General features: G+C 41.3%; 1 protein-coding gene across 1 annotated transcript in view; it reads right to left on the bottom strand.

The window, feature by feature from the left end:
* LOC127359495 (probable cationic amino acid transporter) overlaps positions 1–7376 on the bottom strand; it is a 7992-nt gene extending 616 nt beyond the window's left edge. The window contains exons 1-8 of the mRNA XM_051393385.1: positions 7282–7376; positions 5758–6229; positions 4742–4978; positions 3955–4172; positions 3723–3869; positions 3351–3559; positions 2493–3277; positions 1–567 (exon numbers count right to left, since the gene is read on the bottom strand). The exon at positions 1–567 is cut by the window's left edge and continues 616 nt beyond it. Of these exons, the coding sequence (XP_051249345.1) occupies positions 176–567; positions 2493–3277; positions 3351–3559; positions 3723–3869; positions 3955–4172; positions 4742–4978; positions 5758–6058 (2289 nt within the window). The 5' untranslated portion in view covers positions 6059–6229; positions 7282–7376 and the 3' untranslated portion in view covers positions 1–175. The remainder of the gene's footprint in view (positions 568–2492; positions 3278–3350; positions 3560–3722; positions 3870–3954; positions 4173–4741; positions 4979–5757; positions 6230–7281) is intronic.
* Between the last annotated feature and the right edge of the window lie 9368 nt (positions 7377–16744).

Raw genomic sequence — 16744 nt, 5'->3', positions numbered from 1 at the left:
CTTTAATGATACCCAGGTGTTCGCTCCGAGCAGACGCAGAGTTTCACTGGTGAATATTAAAATACAATCTTGTGATGTGACTGCTTGTCTTGGAGATTATTTGATTCAGTGTCTCATGAAGAAGGCACTTTCAAAGTCATCATTTCAGATCTTTTCAGTTTGGAGGAAGATCCATTCAGTCCTCCTCTTCACCCACATCAAAGCCGTGATTGGTCCTTCCTCTGGACCTGCTGCCCCTGCTCACATGCTGGCCTCCTGGTCCAGACTGGTACCCCTGCTGGTCTCCATTATCCTCATACTGGCTCTGATACTGCTCTCCATCCTGGTCGTCACACTGGTTCTCCTCCTGATTGTGCTGCTGATGGTCGTATCCCCTCTCCTCCGGGGCAGACCAGCCCTGGTAGGGCCTCTCGTCCTGGTCCTGGGGGTAAAGGTCGTCGTCGGGGGAGAAGGTGTCGTCGAGGTGGTCGTCGTAGCGCTGGTAGGAGCTGGCGTGCGCCTGCTGCTCCCGGGCGTTGAGCTCCAGCGTGCTGTGCCACACTCCGTAACAACCGTAGATCAACAAACCTGAGGACGCACAGACGGTAACTGTTAGACACAGAGAGAGCAGGTAACGGTCCAGCTGGAGAGAGTTATCGACCTTCATGAGGTCCAGAAGGCGGGAAACTCTTCCCTCGCTTTGTCATCTGTCTGCCAACTGCAGATAGAGATCAAAGTCTGGATGTACAGTAAGTTCTTCTCTCTGGTGAAAGAGACAGACAGAGTCATCTAGGGGCAGTGGTTCCCAACCTGAGGGTCGGGACCTCCATTAGGGGTCACCAAAGCTTCACATGGGGGTCGCGAAGTCTTCTTGATTTTAAAGGATGTCAGAATAAATATACACGGTAGGCCTATATCTGTTCTTTTCTAAAGTTTAGTATTATTTAAGATCTAAACTGAAGAAAACACAAAATGTGTTAAAAAAAAAGAAGCCTATTAAATATATATTCTTATAAAAATTGTTATAAAACATTTTAAAATACATGATACGGAGAGAATTGTATTAAATGTCTGCTTTCTGTACTGTTGCTATTATTGAATATGATATTAAATATCTATAAAATATGTCACTTAGAGTTTGTCATTCTGAAGAGGTGGGAAGTACAAATACTGTCTTACTGTACTTTTGTTTAGGTATTTTTACTTTACTAACAACTTTTTACTTTTACTTGCTACATTTTTTACACAAACCTCCTTTCTACTATTATAGAATTTTAGATTTGTTTCCTTTACATAGGGACTTTTTAAGACATAAATAAATTCTAATCTAGTTCGGGGCATTTTTTGCTAATGTCTTGAGTGTTTTATTAAATGATAATAGTCTAAAAATTCTGTGAAAATGCATAGTTATCAGTCAAATAACATCAACATTTCCTCATTCAACATACCTCCAAGAGAGTACTTTTTACTTTTATACTTTGAGTAAAGAATTTGAATCAGTACTTCAGCTTTTACTGTAATATTCTTTTACACAAGCATCTCTACTCTCTATCTGTCTACTAAGTAAAGAATGTGTACTTTTGCCACCTCTGGTATTTTGCCAAACCGCGATGAACTAGAAGCCAAAAGAAGAAAAGTCTTGGAGGGAAATAGAGAATCTAAAAATGCTTCCCCGTGCACAGATTCGCTTGCTTTCACCTCCAACGCTGCTGGCTTATGAAATGAAAACACTTGTGAAACAAGGATGAAACATAAAGCACATTATATTGTGTACTGTGAGAGATCTATGGCTGGTTTCAACCTGTGCTGACTGAAGAGCAGACTATAAGATAGACACAAAGTAAAACTAAGCACCGGTGCAACTGAAGTAACTCAAACCATACACCAAAACAGATGTCTATCTTAAATCCTCTTCCAAGATTGTTGAAGTTGTTGTAGAGTTATTTCTCATCTTTCAGGTCCATTCTTCATATGGGCTGTCGCTGGCAGCCAGAATTTAAACATCCTGAATGCACATTCGTCAAAAACAAATATAAACATCTTGCAAGGAGGAGCAGAGACTAATAAGTTGCCATATGATGATCAATAGTGGCCTTTTCTGGGTTTTTTCTTCTACAACCGCAGGTAACTGACTGTAGGTAGACTGAGAGGATAACAGACTTTTATCGTATTACAATTCAAACTGGACTATTATCACATAATGTATTCCTATAGTTATATATTACATTATATGTCCTGGTCATTTATTACTGATAATTATCATCACTATTTTCCATAGTAAACCAAGTATACCAAAGCAACAGAAAATACTTGTTTCTAAGTGGCTGTTAGATCCCTATTAACTACTGGTCAGCAGTTTACCTACAATTACAATTCAGTCGTATTAAAAAACAAGTTTACACCCTTAAAACTAACCATGTTAGTGCCATGCTATAATAGTTTCCTCCTCTAATCCATTATTTTCTATATCCAGACAGCATTTTAAATCTATAATGAAGAATGTGTTATCTCACCTATGAAGCACCAGACAATGAACCTGGCCCAGGTGAGTGGAGACAGTTTAAGCATGAGGTAGCTGTTGACCAATATGGCCGCCGCAGGGACGAAGGGCACGCAGGGCGCCATGTAGGGCAGTTTCCTCCCACTCTCTGGCTGCTGTAGGATCATAACCAAAAGCTTCGCCATGGATCCCGCCATCAGTGTGGCAGTGAGGCCTGAAAACACCGCCCCGGCACCCGTCCCCTGCTCAACGCCAAATATAACGGTGGACCAGAGGAGGAAGGACATGAAGAAGAGGAGGAGGGTGCATCGGGTCACTATGCGGCCGGTGGCAGGAGTGGGCCGGGCCGATGCATCGGGCATTCCCAACCGCAGCCTCAGGGTGTAGTAATGACCTCCCAGAAGCCTTTTCAGCAACGAGGCATGACCCGTGTGGAATTCAGAGTCGTCACCCTCGCCTTCATTCCCGCCGGTGTGGTAGGACGACGATCCATCGCCGTCTGAGCCTCCAATCAGCATCTCGTCGTCTTTGGTCGGGACAGCCCCATCGTCCTGGTGCTTCAGGCCGTCCACGCCCTCCCCGGAGTTGAACTGATGAGTGTCGATCTGTTCGTCAGGCTGGTAGCGGAGCAGGAGCACACACACGCTGACCAGAGTGTAGGCCAGCAGGGTGCCGATGGACATCATCTCGATCAGGTCTCTGAGGCTCACCAGCAGAGCGAGGATGGCCGCGAAGCTCCCGGACACAACACAGGCCGCCGCAGGAGTGTGTGTGAACGCAGACACGTGGGACAAGAACCTGCAGATTAATCAGAGAGTTAGCCAGCAGCCCTCATCCTACCTGTGCATGTGTGTGCTGTTTGCATCCTCACCTGAACAGCAGTCCATCCCGGGCCATGGCGTAGATGACTCTGGGCATCGGGAACAAAGAGCCTAACAGAGAGACGGTGAGCCCGGCTATGGAGCCCACGGCCACAATGTATTTCCCCCACAGGAAGCCGTGCACTGCAAACATCTCCATGAGAGGAGCCGAGCCATCAATCATGTTGTAGGGGACCATGAGAGTCAGGATCACGCTCACCTGTAGAGAGGAAGGGTGGGGGGAGGAGGACGGATGTGAGAATATCTAGATCAGATCAGATATCTTCAGGTACCCATGCAAAATTCTGGAGGAAACACTAAATCTTTCATTTCTGACGAAGTTTCAGAGGAACAAACATACAGAAGCACCACGTGGTACTGACCGACACGTAGGCCGTGAGGCAGGTGACCAGTGAGGCCGTGATGGCGTACGGGATTGAGGTGTTTGGGTTTTTCGCCTCCTCTCCTGTTGTTGCGATGATGTCGAAGCCGATGAAGGCGTAGAAGCACGTCGCTGCACCTTGCATCACCTGACCAGCAACAACAACAGATCACTTATTTCCTTTCCAGTCATTTTCAAGCAACTAAAACAATCAACGTGGTTCGATATCTCACCCCGGACCAGCCGTAGGGCAGGAACTTGCCGCTCCCCCAGTTGCTGGCGGAAAGGAAGAAGAGTCCGGCGATGATCATGAAGACCCAGACCACCAGGTTGACCACGTTGAGGATGTTGTTGAAGATCACTGAGTTACGCACACCAAGCGCGATTACTACTGTGACCAGCAGGGCGATAAACAGGGCCAGCAGGTCGGGGTACGTGTCCTCACCCTTACCTGAGACAGACAGAGACACAGCAGAACAAAGATATCTCATCGACATGAGGAAGAATCAAAGAATATTTTATACCTTTCATCGTCAGTCATGTTGATAACATCATGACTCTGTGATGGACAACCAGGAAATTTCCTACAGGCATTCATATTCCTCAGAGGATGAACCCTAATGACTTTGGAGATCCCCTGAAGTGTCCTCTAGGTCTGTCCCCTAATAGTTGACTAAAGTGTGAGTCAAGCTCAGTACACAGTATCTACCCGGAGGAGCTAGCGTTGGAGACTGAGCACCAAAACTGGGTTCATAGCCTTCTACGCCAACGGAGGCCAGATGATTTACAGCAAACAGGACTCTGACCCGGGAGGGACAAAGACAGACCGGGTTCAGGTGGTGACAGGAGAGGCATGAATTTGTAGTGAGTTAATTTATCAGTAACTGGCCGCCATGTTGAACCGCCATGTTTCTACAGTAGCCCTGAGCAGACAAACCAAACACTGGCTCTATACTGCTCTATAAACCTGTTCTTATTGAAGCTATAACAGGGTGTGAATTTGTTCTCTAACGTACTAACCGAGTCCTCTGAGCGTGCCCAGGTGTGTTATCATGTAGTTGCTGATGCTGTGATTGGCCAGAGAGTCGAACATGCTGCTGAGAGCGGACGCCCCCGCCGCCGTGCCAATCAGATACTCCAGAATCAGGTTCCAGCCGATGAAAAACGCCACAAACTCCCCGACCGTCACGTAGCTGTAGGTGTAGGCCGAGCCAGTCGTCTTGGGGACACGGACACCAAACTCTGCGTAGCACACACCTTAAGAGAACAATACACGCACATACACAGTTCAATCATACAACAGGTGTCATGTAGGATTAGACTGCGTTAAATATTAATTCAACACTCGAACATACAAACTGTTTAAATCTATGATATTCAGTAGTTTGATCAACATTTCCTACATCAGTTGGAGATCTCCTACAAGATTTTACCTTATAGTATCAATACCAAATACTGTCTTACAGGTAAAAGTCCTATATTCAAAGTTTTACTTAAGTGGAAGTACACTAAACGGCCAAAACAATGTGGACACCCAAACATCACGGCCTCATGTACCACCGAAGTATTTATATAGTCGGCCTATGTCTCCCCATTTCACCTGAAGTGAAGAAAGGGTTGGAAGAACTAAATGAAATAAGGACCTGAACACAAGTTATATTCAGTCCTGCATTAGAAAAGTTCAAACAACCAAAGAGCCGATAGAACGATGAGAATAAAATCAATCAATAATCTTTAGTTTACACAAACTTCCCACAGTTATTGTGTTCAATATTCATGTTTATTGTACAGTTTATCAGCTGTTCTGTATTGATTGTTAAACATTGAATATAATATGATCCATAAAATATCTCATTCCAGTGGTCGTTGGGAACCACTGCAATAGAGCACCAAATGTGTATTAATCCGCCACTGAAAATAGTCCCAAACAAAAGCGCTGTTTCCTCCTGTTTGTTGGATAAAAACCTTTTTAAAAATGTGAACTATATATTTGTGAGGTGTTTCTAAAAGAATTATGTCAGCTCCTGTTGTCCTACCTGACAGTATGGATGCCAACGCTGCAATAATAAAAGACAGGATGACCCCGGGCCCAGCCATGGCCTTGGCAACCAGCCCGGCGACCACATACATCCCGGTGCCGACGCAGCTGCCCACCCCGAGCGACACCAGGTCCACGGTGGTCAGGACCTTGGCGAGCCCGACCGGCGACCCCTCCGCCAGCTCGGTGAGGTCGTCAGAGCTGGTAGCCATGGAGCCCACAGGTTTGGTCCGCAGGAGGCGGGAATACATGTTGTACCAGGCGTCGCCCAAAGACAGCCGGCCGAGCCACGCCGCCATCACTGCACCTGTTTATTACCTGTTTATGTGTTTGTGTTTGTGACTCCTTCTACCTTTTCTCTGTCACTCACTCTATCATTCTTTCACCCTCATCATCAGTCTCCTCCTCATCTTCCTCTTTATTCTGTGTTTGTTCTTCAGGAGCCACAGATCCAAATGGAGGGAAGTAGACTGTGAAGCAGAGATGAATGAAGTATTTAAAACATTTACTAAAGTAAAAAGTACTAATAGTTTTGCATTCAGCCTTAAGTGACATCTTCACAAAGCTCCTGATATGAGTGTTTCAAGTGGAAATGTCATTATTTCAAGCTTTTTCATCTTCAAATTGACCCATTTTAATCTCTAAATCACAAATATCCATTATAAATAACCAAATTTCTAATGTATACAGTAGCTTGCTGTTGATATTCTGAAACTCAACACAGTTCACAGTCAAGTCATCATCATTGAGCAAAGAGGGAATAAATATTATATTAAATTAAATTATAGTTACCGTGTGTAATTTATGTGTAATTATACAATTTTAAACTTCTTCTCTCAGAAAATCTGGACCAACGAAACCAAAACTATACCTGCATGGCTCGATATGTTTTGTATGATTTAGATGAAGCATCTTTTTAGAAAACCAGTTTATTGATTAAATCTTACTTTGAACAAATCAAGGAAAATGTAATTAAATACAACAATTAGTCTTAAGTTCTGTTTAGCTTTTAGCATTAACTTTAATTAACTTTAGTTGCATTTACTTTATTTTAAGCTTTTACAACCTAAAAACGGCTTTTTCATTCAGAATTAATCATTTAAACTCACCAATACCTGATATTTAAATGAAAGGAGAATATGGGGCAGTTACACCTGTCCAACCCTGATGATGTGAGCCTGCAGGTGATGATGGGATACCATCAGCTGTTCTCCTCACTCACTAGAGCGAGACTCCCTCTCTGAAACATTAATGACGGCCAAGGATCTACTTTCACAACGGAAAGGTACGACTGTAGAAGCTAAAAATGAACCACATACAGACCTGAACCGACTCCTACGGATCAGAAATTACTGCTTCACACTCTCTTTAAAAACCTGAGCTGAAGTCCAACCCTGATCAACATGAACAGGTTGGATTTAAGACAGCGAGGAGCACACAAAGCTTCCAACATGTGGCATAAACACGCTGGTAAAAACATGGTGTAAAGATGCACACCTGAGCAGACAGGTAAGACTCTCACCTGTTGTGTGTTCGGTGAGGAAGGTTGGGAGGCGTCCACGTCCTCTTCCACCTGCAGGAAATGGTGACAAGAGTGGACGGCAGCATTAATCCTGCAGACCTGACACCATGTGATCAGACTGATTCATTATTCAGCACCCGAGACTGAGTGTGAGTGTGTGTGTGTGTGTGTGTGTGTAGGTGTGTGTGTGTTTGTGTGTGTCTGTGTGTGTGTGTGTGTGTGTGTGTATGTGTCATCATTCATTCATAGGAGGGAGGATAGAAGAGCTGCTGCGAAGGTGTATGTCATCTTTGTGCTGCAGCTGCCAATGGTGACGTTTCTTTACTCTTTGTGTACAGAGCTGGGAACTGACCAGGTGTGTGTGTGTGTGTGTGTGTGTGTGTGTGTGTGTGTGTGTGTGTGTGTGTGTGTGTGTGTGTGTGTAATGGAAAGTTGTCTCAGTTTTCCAACTTTCTACCTGCAGGAGCAGTTTTATCGTTGTTGTTTTTTAGGTTTTAGGTTGACATGATGAATGTTTAAATCCACGTTGAAGTGGAAACTCAATGTCCACTTACCAGCTTTTTTTCTGGACCTTTCAACCGTGTCTTCACCATCAGTGGACGGAGGTTGCTCAGTTGACATTGAGGTGGAGGCGTTGCACTCTCAGGACCTCTGTTTTCTGTTGGTTTATTTACAGGAATACAATCACATTGATGGATCATTAATAGAATATGTATTACCAGTGTGCAGTGGTGGAAGCAGGGGCGTATTCTGACTGGCCACCACATTATCCTAAACTATCCTAACAACCTTTGGTACAAACCAGGTCAGATATCTGAATGAAAATGTGTCACCACGAGTCTCCCGTTTGCAGACATTGCCAACTTTATGCTAATCCCATGCAGCTGCTGGCATGTGGTATACATTTAAAACCAAGTGTATGTTAATACTTTACATAGTGGAGACCATAAACAGTTTTAGAATTGCATAAATTGGGACAGACTGGAAAGCTGAGACACATACTTAATGCCATCCCTGCATAAGTTAGTGCCCCACTTGTGCCACCCCAGTCAAAAAGGTTTGGACATGCTCCTCCCAGGGCGCCCTGTATTCTGTATGTTTATTATAGTCTTCTGAGGTCATTTTGCCGGTGCAACATGCTGCAAACCACCCTCCCATATCAATCCTGCAGCTGCTGCAGTCGTCCCTCCTGTCAGTCAAACACATTACAGCTCGTGGATGAATCTTCTGCACTTAAACTCAAAATGAAAACCTTCCCAGAGTGTGCACACTGTACGGTTGTTGGGCTGCATGTATGTGTTATATTGTTGTGGTTATCTGCTGGTAATCTGACACACAGAGTCGGATTACGGTGCTACCTGCAGACACGGTAACATGATGGTCTAAAACAGGAGAAACAAGACACCCTAACACCGTCTGCACGAGTTGTTGGTTGGAGGACAGTTTTGGGGGGAAACAGCGAATCCTTCCCACTCGACCTGAGCTGAGTGTCGGTTCTCTCTGAAACCTTCAGCACCAAACGTGAGCTGGTTCATATGAATGTGAGGTATGATGAGGCTTTGATCTCATCAGTTTGACCTGTCTGATAATCAGATCCAGTTTGCAGAACTTGGGCCAGCTCTGGCGCTCAGTATTGGACCAGGGTACCAGTGTTTTTAGGCTGCTGGGAAAAAATCTTTTATTAGATTTTATGATTGGTTGATTATCAGCCAACCAACGAATAAGAGAGTTTTTAGCAAAGCATCCAGTGGGGGAATGTAACTTTTACTTAAGTACAAATTGGGGGTATTTTGCTGCACAATGAGTTTTACTTTTGATACATACTACTTTAAAGGTCCAGTGTGTAACATTTAGGAGGATCTATTGGCAGAAATGGATTCATAGGTATGTTTCCATTAGTGAATAATCACCTGAATATAACACAGAAGGAATTAAATGAATGAAAATCACTTAGATTGGAGATATGAGACTTTCTCCCTGCAGGAACCGTATGCAGTTATAAAAATATCTAAAAACTGTGGGGTTTGCGGACAGTAAAGAGCTCTAAAACATCAAATTCATGCACTGTACTTCTACCTTTATTGTATTTCTTTATCTTTTCCCACATTTTTTATTTGATCTGTTTGTTCTTTAAATAGAAATCTAACTGTAAACTCAACAGTCGGAGTGTTTGTATGTTAACTGTAAGTCTCTATATGAAGATCTGCTGACTGCAGAGCAGCAGAAGGTGGACGCATTCCTGAGGCTACGTGCTTTATATGCAACAGATGAGCGAATGGGAGTGAATCCAGACACACACACACACACACACACACACACACACACACACACACACATAAAGAGCACGGGCAAAGCAAAACATCGTTTTCTGTTTAATGGAGTAAAGGTTTCGGTTGGCAGCCTGAAGCAGTTTATAAAAGAGTCTGATCAGTCTGAACTGTGGAGGATTTTATGAAGTGGAAAATGACTCTTTGGTTGTGGCTGTTGTGTCATCTGTCTTCTTGTGAAGCTGAAACACAAACCGGGGGTTTCTGTTCATAGACTCTAAGATAAATATTTATCTACTAATGTTTTGTAAAATGAAATGGGACATACCTCATGAGCAGCAATCTACGACTACAACTCCCATGAGACTTTGACTGCACACTGATGGATTGTTTTGGTTTTACACACTTGTTTTGAAGGATATTAATGAGCTTAGAAGGCTCCTGAGGGCACGCCAATAATAACTCGTCACAAGGATGAGATATATTTTGTTTGTTGCTTTATTCAAAACATATGCATCTTATCTGAATAAAAACATGTCAGCAAACTAAAATTACAGCAAAAAATGAGTCTAAAGGAAAAGCTGAACAGATTGTTGACATTTTATAGGTGATAATTTCAGTCATTCCAAGGTTTTTTGTGCTCCAGCTGGGATCCTGTCACCTTACTGTATCTCTGCAGGTCTGTTCTGGTTCATCCCCTGGCTGGACGTCATCCAGAAAGTAGACCTGCAGACCGTCTGCTTTAACATCCGGCCACAAGAGGTCAGCAGCAGCTCTGCCATGAGTGAATCAGCTCTGCATGTCCACAGACTAGTCACGTTGGTTGTCATTGGCTGATGCACTTTCAAGTGAAGAACTGATCAGTTTTATTGGAGCCAGACCCAGGTTGTGTCTCTAATTTATTAATATAACGTTCGACTCACAGAGAGAAGCATTCATCTTTCTGCAAGATAAAACAACATCATGAAGGTGTTTCCAGAATCCTGAAAGTCTCATTTGTCCATCTGGGAAAACCATCAACTGCACAACTTGCAACTAAATGTATTTTCTTTGTTTTAACATTTTATTGAGGAGACAAGAATCTAGGTTTGTAATTTAAACAAATAATATGTAAAAAAGTGTTCAGTTAGTGATTATGAATCTGAAATGAAATTTAAAGCAATGATAAGGCATAAATAGTAAAACATGTTGTACCTGTATTGTCCTGCAGGAGGTGCTGTACGCTGCCTCCAGACTGTGGGCGTTCAGGTGGAGCAGGTGGACCTAAAGGACCTGACCCTCCCTGTCAATCTGCAGCGCTGCCTGATGGTTGCAGAGGCTGAGGCTGCCAGGAAGGCCAAACACACACACACACACACACACACACACACACACACATCAGATGCTACCTGTCAGCTCTCTGCTATGCTGCATTGAAGTGTGTCTGAGCTCCCGCCATCTGTTTCCTTTAATCCCAGTGAACCTACAGACATTAAACTGACTGTACGTTGATGTCTGTGTAGGTTGTCAGTGATTGAGGTTGTTTATATTTACAGTGCTGCTCAAAGGTCTCCTTCATGGTGGACCGATGGAGCTCAAATTAGCTTTCCCTAAACATATACAACAGCTTCTGTGATTTAGATCTTGCACTTATTACTTATTACATATTGTGATTTCAATAATAATGTGATTAATTATGCATGTTTGACCTGTATGAGTTCACTATGTGTAAGACTAAACTTACCTGGTTTCTTCCCTAAAGATTTCTCTTTTTATTGGTTAATTTAAAAACAATTCTGTGACACGCCATTTTATTTACCTGCTCGTTTTAAGCGACGCAGCTCGGGGAAACTAACTAACGTTTGCTCCTACACAATTAAGTCTTTTCACAACACAATTTCCTCAATATAGTTTATGGAACTGATAAACATCAACCTGTTATTTCATATAGAAAATACTATTTCTGATTAAATACATAAAATGATAGGAAACTGGATATTGTAGAGGTTTAAAACATGAGTAAAGTAGCTGAAAGTAAGTCAGTGGTGTGATATAGATGTTAATTCTATGAAATTGTAGTGTGGATTGTTATTTTTTTCATTAAATTTGGCCTTAATGTCAGCTGACCTACAAATGTGGAGCTTCACTGTTAGACTGCAGCTTGTATCTGACTCCACAACTCACTTTATCTGAGAAAATATTGACTGATTTCAGTATTTTTAGGCTCAACAGGTTATTACACAGCAGTATATATTTATATATATCACAGATTGGACTCCTGTACTACACTGAGCAACAGGAACATCACAGATTATAATCCTAAAAACAAAGAACTATCCAAAGAGCGACTTGAGATATAAGAAACGTATAATCGTTATTGTTAACCCTGTTTACATTGTTGGTATTGTGCGTCGGGAACAGACGAACAATGGCACATATTTAAACAAAGAAACTTTATTTAATAATAGATTGATCAAATTGAGTCAAATTAAAGGTGAAATAAAAGCTTTAAATTACCTTTAATTTAATTTTTAAATGTTTCTTCTGTGAAAAATCTTTTTTATTTGGCTTTTACTTTGGAAGTAATGTTATATCTTTAGTTTTAGGTTTAAATAATTGTTTTACATTTAATTGTTTTTATTTCACTCAGTTTTAATCCTTGCAAAAATGTATTTATGGTTGCTGATGTTAGTTTTTTATGTCTTGTTCCAGTTTGTTATGTGAAGCACTTTGTACTGTTTGTATGAAAGCTGCTATGTATAAATAAAGTTGAGTTGAGTTGAATTTAAAGACGCAATAACGGATTAAAATAGGCCGTGTGAATGCCGCTGAGTGTATGCGTGCAGAAAGCAGGATGAATAACTCAATGACATAACGAACTGAACCAAAAGCAGGTTGCCTGGAAGGGAGAGTGACTGCAGCCGTGGTTTAAAGTAAGTTCAGGACACTGGGCCAAGGTACACTGAGTTACTGCCATCAGTCACCTGCAGTGGAAACTCACAGATTAACGGATACAAACTCCCAGAGGAAACCACAGGAGCCGTCACATTTGGATATCTGGATCCTACGTTGTGCACAACTACTTCCCTCCAGCTAAATAAAGTTCTTATCTTTGCAGGTATCTGGTCATAAACCCAATTATTGAACTTAAAGGCAACAACAATTCATCCTGTGAGGAACATGAACAAATGTCAACCTCTTGGTGGCGCTCAAGGAGAAGTCAGGAGAGAGTTCCCAGTCTTTTTAAGAAATCATTTTCCAGTACTTTTTCAAGGAGTTTGACAATACAGGACAGCACTTGCTCACAAAAGGTTATATCATTTATCGGTAGTCCTAATATTGACTTCTTTTTTATGTGTCTCAGGTTCACCACAGACGATTTTTATAGCAAACTAAATGTTTTTAACTTAAAAAAGATTCTTGATTAAACAGCTTTTACTAATAATTTTAAGTAACACCAACTTGTTACAGACACATTCCTGGTTAAGTACTCTTTACTGTAGTATTTTGTTTTTTTATAGTATAAAATTAAGTCAGTGCCACTTAAAATTACTAAATTTAGTGGATCAAGAATGTTTTTTAACTTGCAAAATTAAGTTAGTTTTACTTAAACTTTTCGATGTAATCAGTTTCAGAGTTATCTGGTTTTACAGTGTAAAGTTTTCCTTTAACAGTAACATTAATTTGACCACAGCTCAACAGTAACAGTTCAAATCAAACAGAATTTATCTAAGAACAGTTGAGTTTCAAACATAATATGCACCTAGGTTTCTGTAAGTGATCTGAGTGGGGGACTAAAATATAATTAAACATTTCCAGGAACATATTAATCAAATTCCAGGGGTCTAAATTTCCTGATTTTCAAGGTTTTCTAGGACGATGAATGTACCAAATCTACCCGAATTATACAACAAACGTGCTAAAGAAGTCAGAATCCATCATCGACTTCCTGCACTCTGACCTATGAACCTTCCTGCTCAGAGGCTTGATGGTTCTCCACAGGTTCAGACACTGTGGAGAACACACAATGCGAGAGAGAAAGGATTCATGTTGGATCATCCCATCATCATTACCTAATACTGCAGTTAAACAGAGACATGAATATGTTCAGGTTGGACAGTTTAGCTGTGATTATCTCAGCAGCTTTAGCTGAAGACTCCTATAATAGAACATCCCCTCTTGACCTTTTCTAACTCAACTGCAGAAGCCAATTATTATTCTTTGTCTGAACCAAACTGATAACATTCGTGCACTTTGCAATACATTTTATTGGTTCGCATCGACGTTCCTCTACCATCGTTATCCTGAGCTTAATCACACCAACACCAAAGTACGATGTGACTATCTAACCCCAAACCATTTAAAAATAATTGATCTGAATTTAACCCGTCAGATTCATGATTACAGAGATTTGAGGCATGTAATTTTTATTCAACCTGGAATCCCACATTCAGATTAAAAGTTTAATTTTCTTTATAGTTTACAGTTGCTGCCTGTAAAACACTGTAAAGTTAAAGAAAGGAGTTAGCTTTTGAAGTTTTTTTTTCCTGAAAACAATACTGGAAAATAAATTCAGATACCAGGACTAAAAGTTAAACCAAAAGGTAAAAAGTAAACTGGATTCACACAAAAAGAACAGATTAAATTACTTACATTGCGCTTTATAGCAGGCAGAAAAACATTTAGCCTAACAGTAAACTTAAAAATTTGATATTAGCAACACACTAGCCTCATACAGCAAGCACAATAACAACATAATGTTCAACTGAAACCAACTGCTGCTGTTAGAGTATACAGTTAACTGTTTGCTTTACACTTTACTGCAGGAATAGGATCATTTCGTACACATATCCCCAAATTTATTACCTTATATACTCGTATCTTTGCAAACTCTCTGGCTGACTCTGGCGCCCCCCCTGTGGACACACACAGTAGTGTTTCCACCGCCACGTTTCATTGATTTCAAAAAGAAATCAGATCCTGATATCAGGCTTTAAAGAACAACTATAAACAAAACGATTGAGCATTTGAATGCAAGTGTGCAGTTTTCTATTTTTCCTTTACTTTCTATGTAAAGTTACTTTTTACAAAGATATAAAATCAGGAAGAACCAGTGAAGTTATCAGCTGGTTGCAAACCTCAACTCTGTACACATTAATATAATATTCATAGGTATGTTTTCATTAGTGTTTAAATCACTTGAAAATAAGAATCGTTGTTTTCGTTACCTTATTTACAGACGCTGCGAGTCGCCTTCCTTGGAGACCGCCATGTTTCAACACAATGTTTCTACTGTAGCACAGAACCGACAAACAAAATTGTCCTACCTTGTTTCTCCTTCGCACTTGTAAAGGAAGGGTGAAGCGAGTGAGTTGCAATCTCCAACTACACCGCTAGATGCCCCTAAATCCCACTACAGAGAAATACTACAAGTAAAAGTCCAGTTTTACTTTAATAAAAGTATTAGTATCAAAATAAACCTGAAGTACCAACAGTGAAAGTACCTATTTCAGAATAATGTATAATATACAGCATTGTTTCATTACAATCATTGAAGACACGAGGTGAGAACTAGCTGCGTCCTAAAGGCACTGCCCTGTGTAATGACTGACTGTTGAAGAGTGAACTTTTGAAAGTGTGAAGCCGTTGCAGTCCGTCAACCTTCTCTGGATGAGTAAAGGTTATTATATTTCTAAAGAAACAGTGACCTGACCACACGTTGCTGGTTTTATAATCCCTTGGAGCCGATCCACACTGGCCTCTGTTATTTGCCAAGTCAGGTGACTGATGAGAGGACGTGACCTCAAAGCAAAGCTCTTTAACTGGCCAGGACATTGTGACCTTACACTGATCTTGTTGCCTGGCTCCTCACCTGCAGATCCCTGTTCAGCCCCGGTCTGCAGAGACCCCCTAAAACACACAGAGAGCACCACGAAAACCTGCAGTATCTTAGAGCTCCCCTCAGTTTGCACACAGATTTGGTTTCCTTTCATTGTATTCAATGTACAAACACACTTGCACAGACTTAAATACTGCAACTCTATGACAGGATGTCTTCTTTTATTGTTTATAGATGTTAGTTTATAAACCCTCTCTTTAAACTGCATTAGCATGTAACACTACTTTTGATAAAAATACATGTGGCGGGTGTTCAATCTAGTTTCAATAAAAATAGATGCAACCAGTGGAGGCTTTGGAAGTAACTTATTTTTGACCAGCAGGAGGCATAAAGACACGTAATCATCATCTTTACAAATAGCTGGGGTGGTGGAGCTTTAATCTCTCATTAATCCGGACGCATAAATCCCCGGAAACAACGCAGCTTCTCGTCGTTTTTACACTTTGGTTTTGATACAGATTAAACAAACAAGGTACAACCTGTTAGTTACTGAGATTTTAAGATACGTAACATCCGGTTTCACTTAATCTTTATATAATTTAAGTTTGTATTCTGTAAAAAACGTTATATTTTAGGAGACTGGAAGGTTTTTTTTTCTGATTTGTGCGCCCATTGAAGAACTGGATCCAAACAACAATGATGGTTAAAAGGTAAATTATTTTCAGTAACTTAAAGACACATTGAGAACCTCCTGTTTGATTCTGGATTGAGATAAGTTATTAAAAGGGCAGAAAAGTCTCCACTGGAGGATGTGTATATCTTTTATAATATGTGTAAGTAAAAGAATGAGGTGGAGTTATGCTTGTGTACTTCCTCACTGTGTTTCTTTAGACACTATATTTTAGTTTTTACCCCTCATGTTTCTGACAGGGAGTTTGTGGAGACTGGAGGGTAAAAATATAAACCAGATATAAAACCCTGGTAGGTGGCCCTCAGCTCTACTACTCCTCATGACTGATTAGTGAGGCTGAAGTATGATTGTGGGTAAATCTGTGCCATCAAAACTTGGAGCCACACCAGTCGTGGTTATTAATAGCTCTACAGCCTCTGACCACACTGCGCCCAGCCCATCCTGCCCTGTACTCACTCAATTCAACATGAACACATGTAATTTAACATCCAGAGACTCTGAAAACAGAGTCAGTAATGTAAGAGTGTGCATTGAAACCACACAATCAATGGTTGAAAGGCCGAACAGGAGCTGAGTTTCACTACTTAAAGGCACAGAGAGAGGCCAGCCTGGGACTCAGTTTGCAGATAATGTAGATCATCTCAAAATATGCACAAATTACTGTGGCCGCCTCCGTAGAAGAGGACC

The sequence above is a fragment of the Dicentrarchus labrax genome, unplaced genomic scaffold (assembly GCF_905237075.1).
Source record: "Dicentrarchus labrax unplaced genomic scaffold, dlabrax2021, whole genome shotgun sequence".
NCBI classification, from domain to species: Eukaryota; Metazoa; Chordata; class Actinopteri; family Moronidae; genus Dicentrarchus; species Dicentrarchus labrax.
This window is presented reverse-complemented; position numbering and strand designations above follow the sequence as displayed.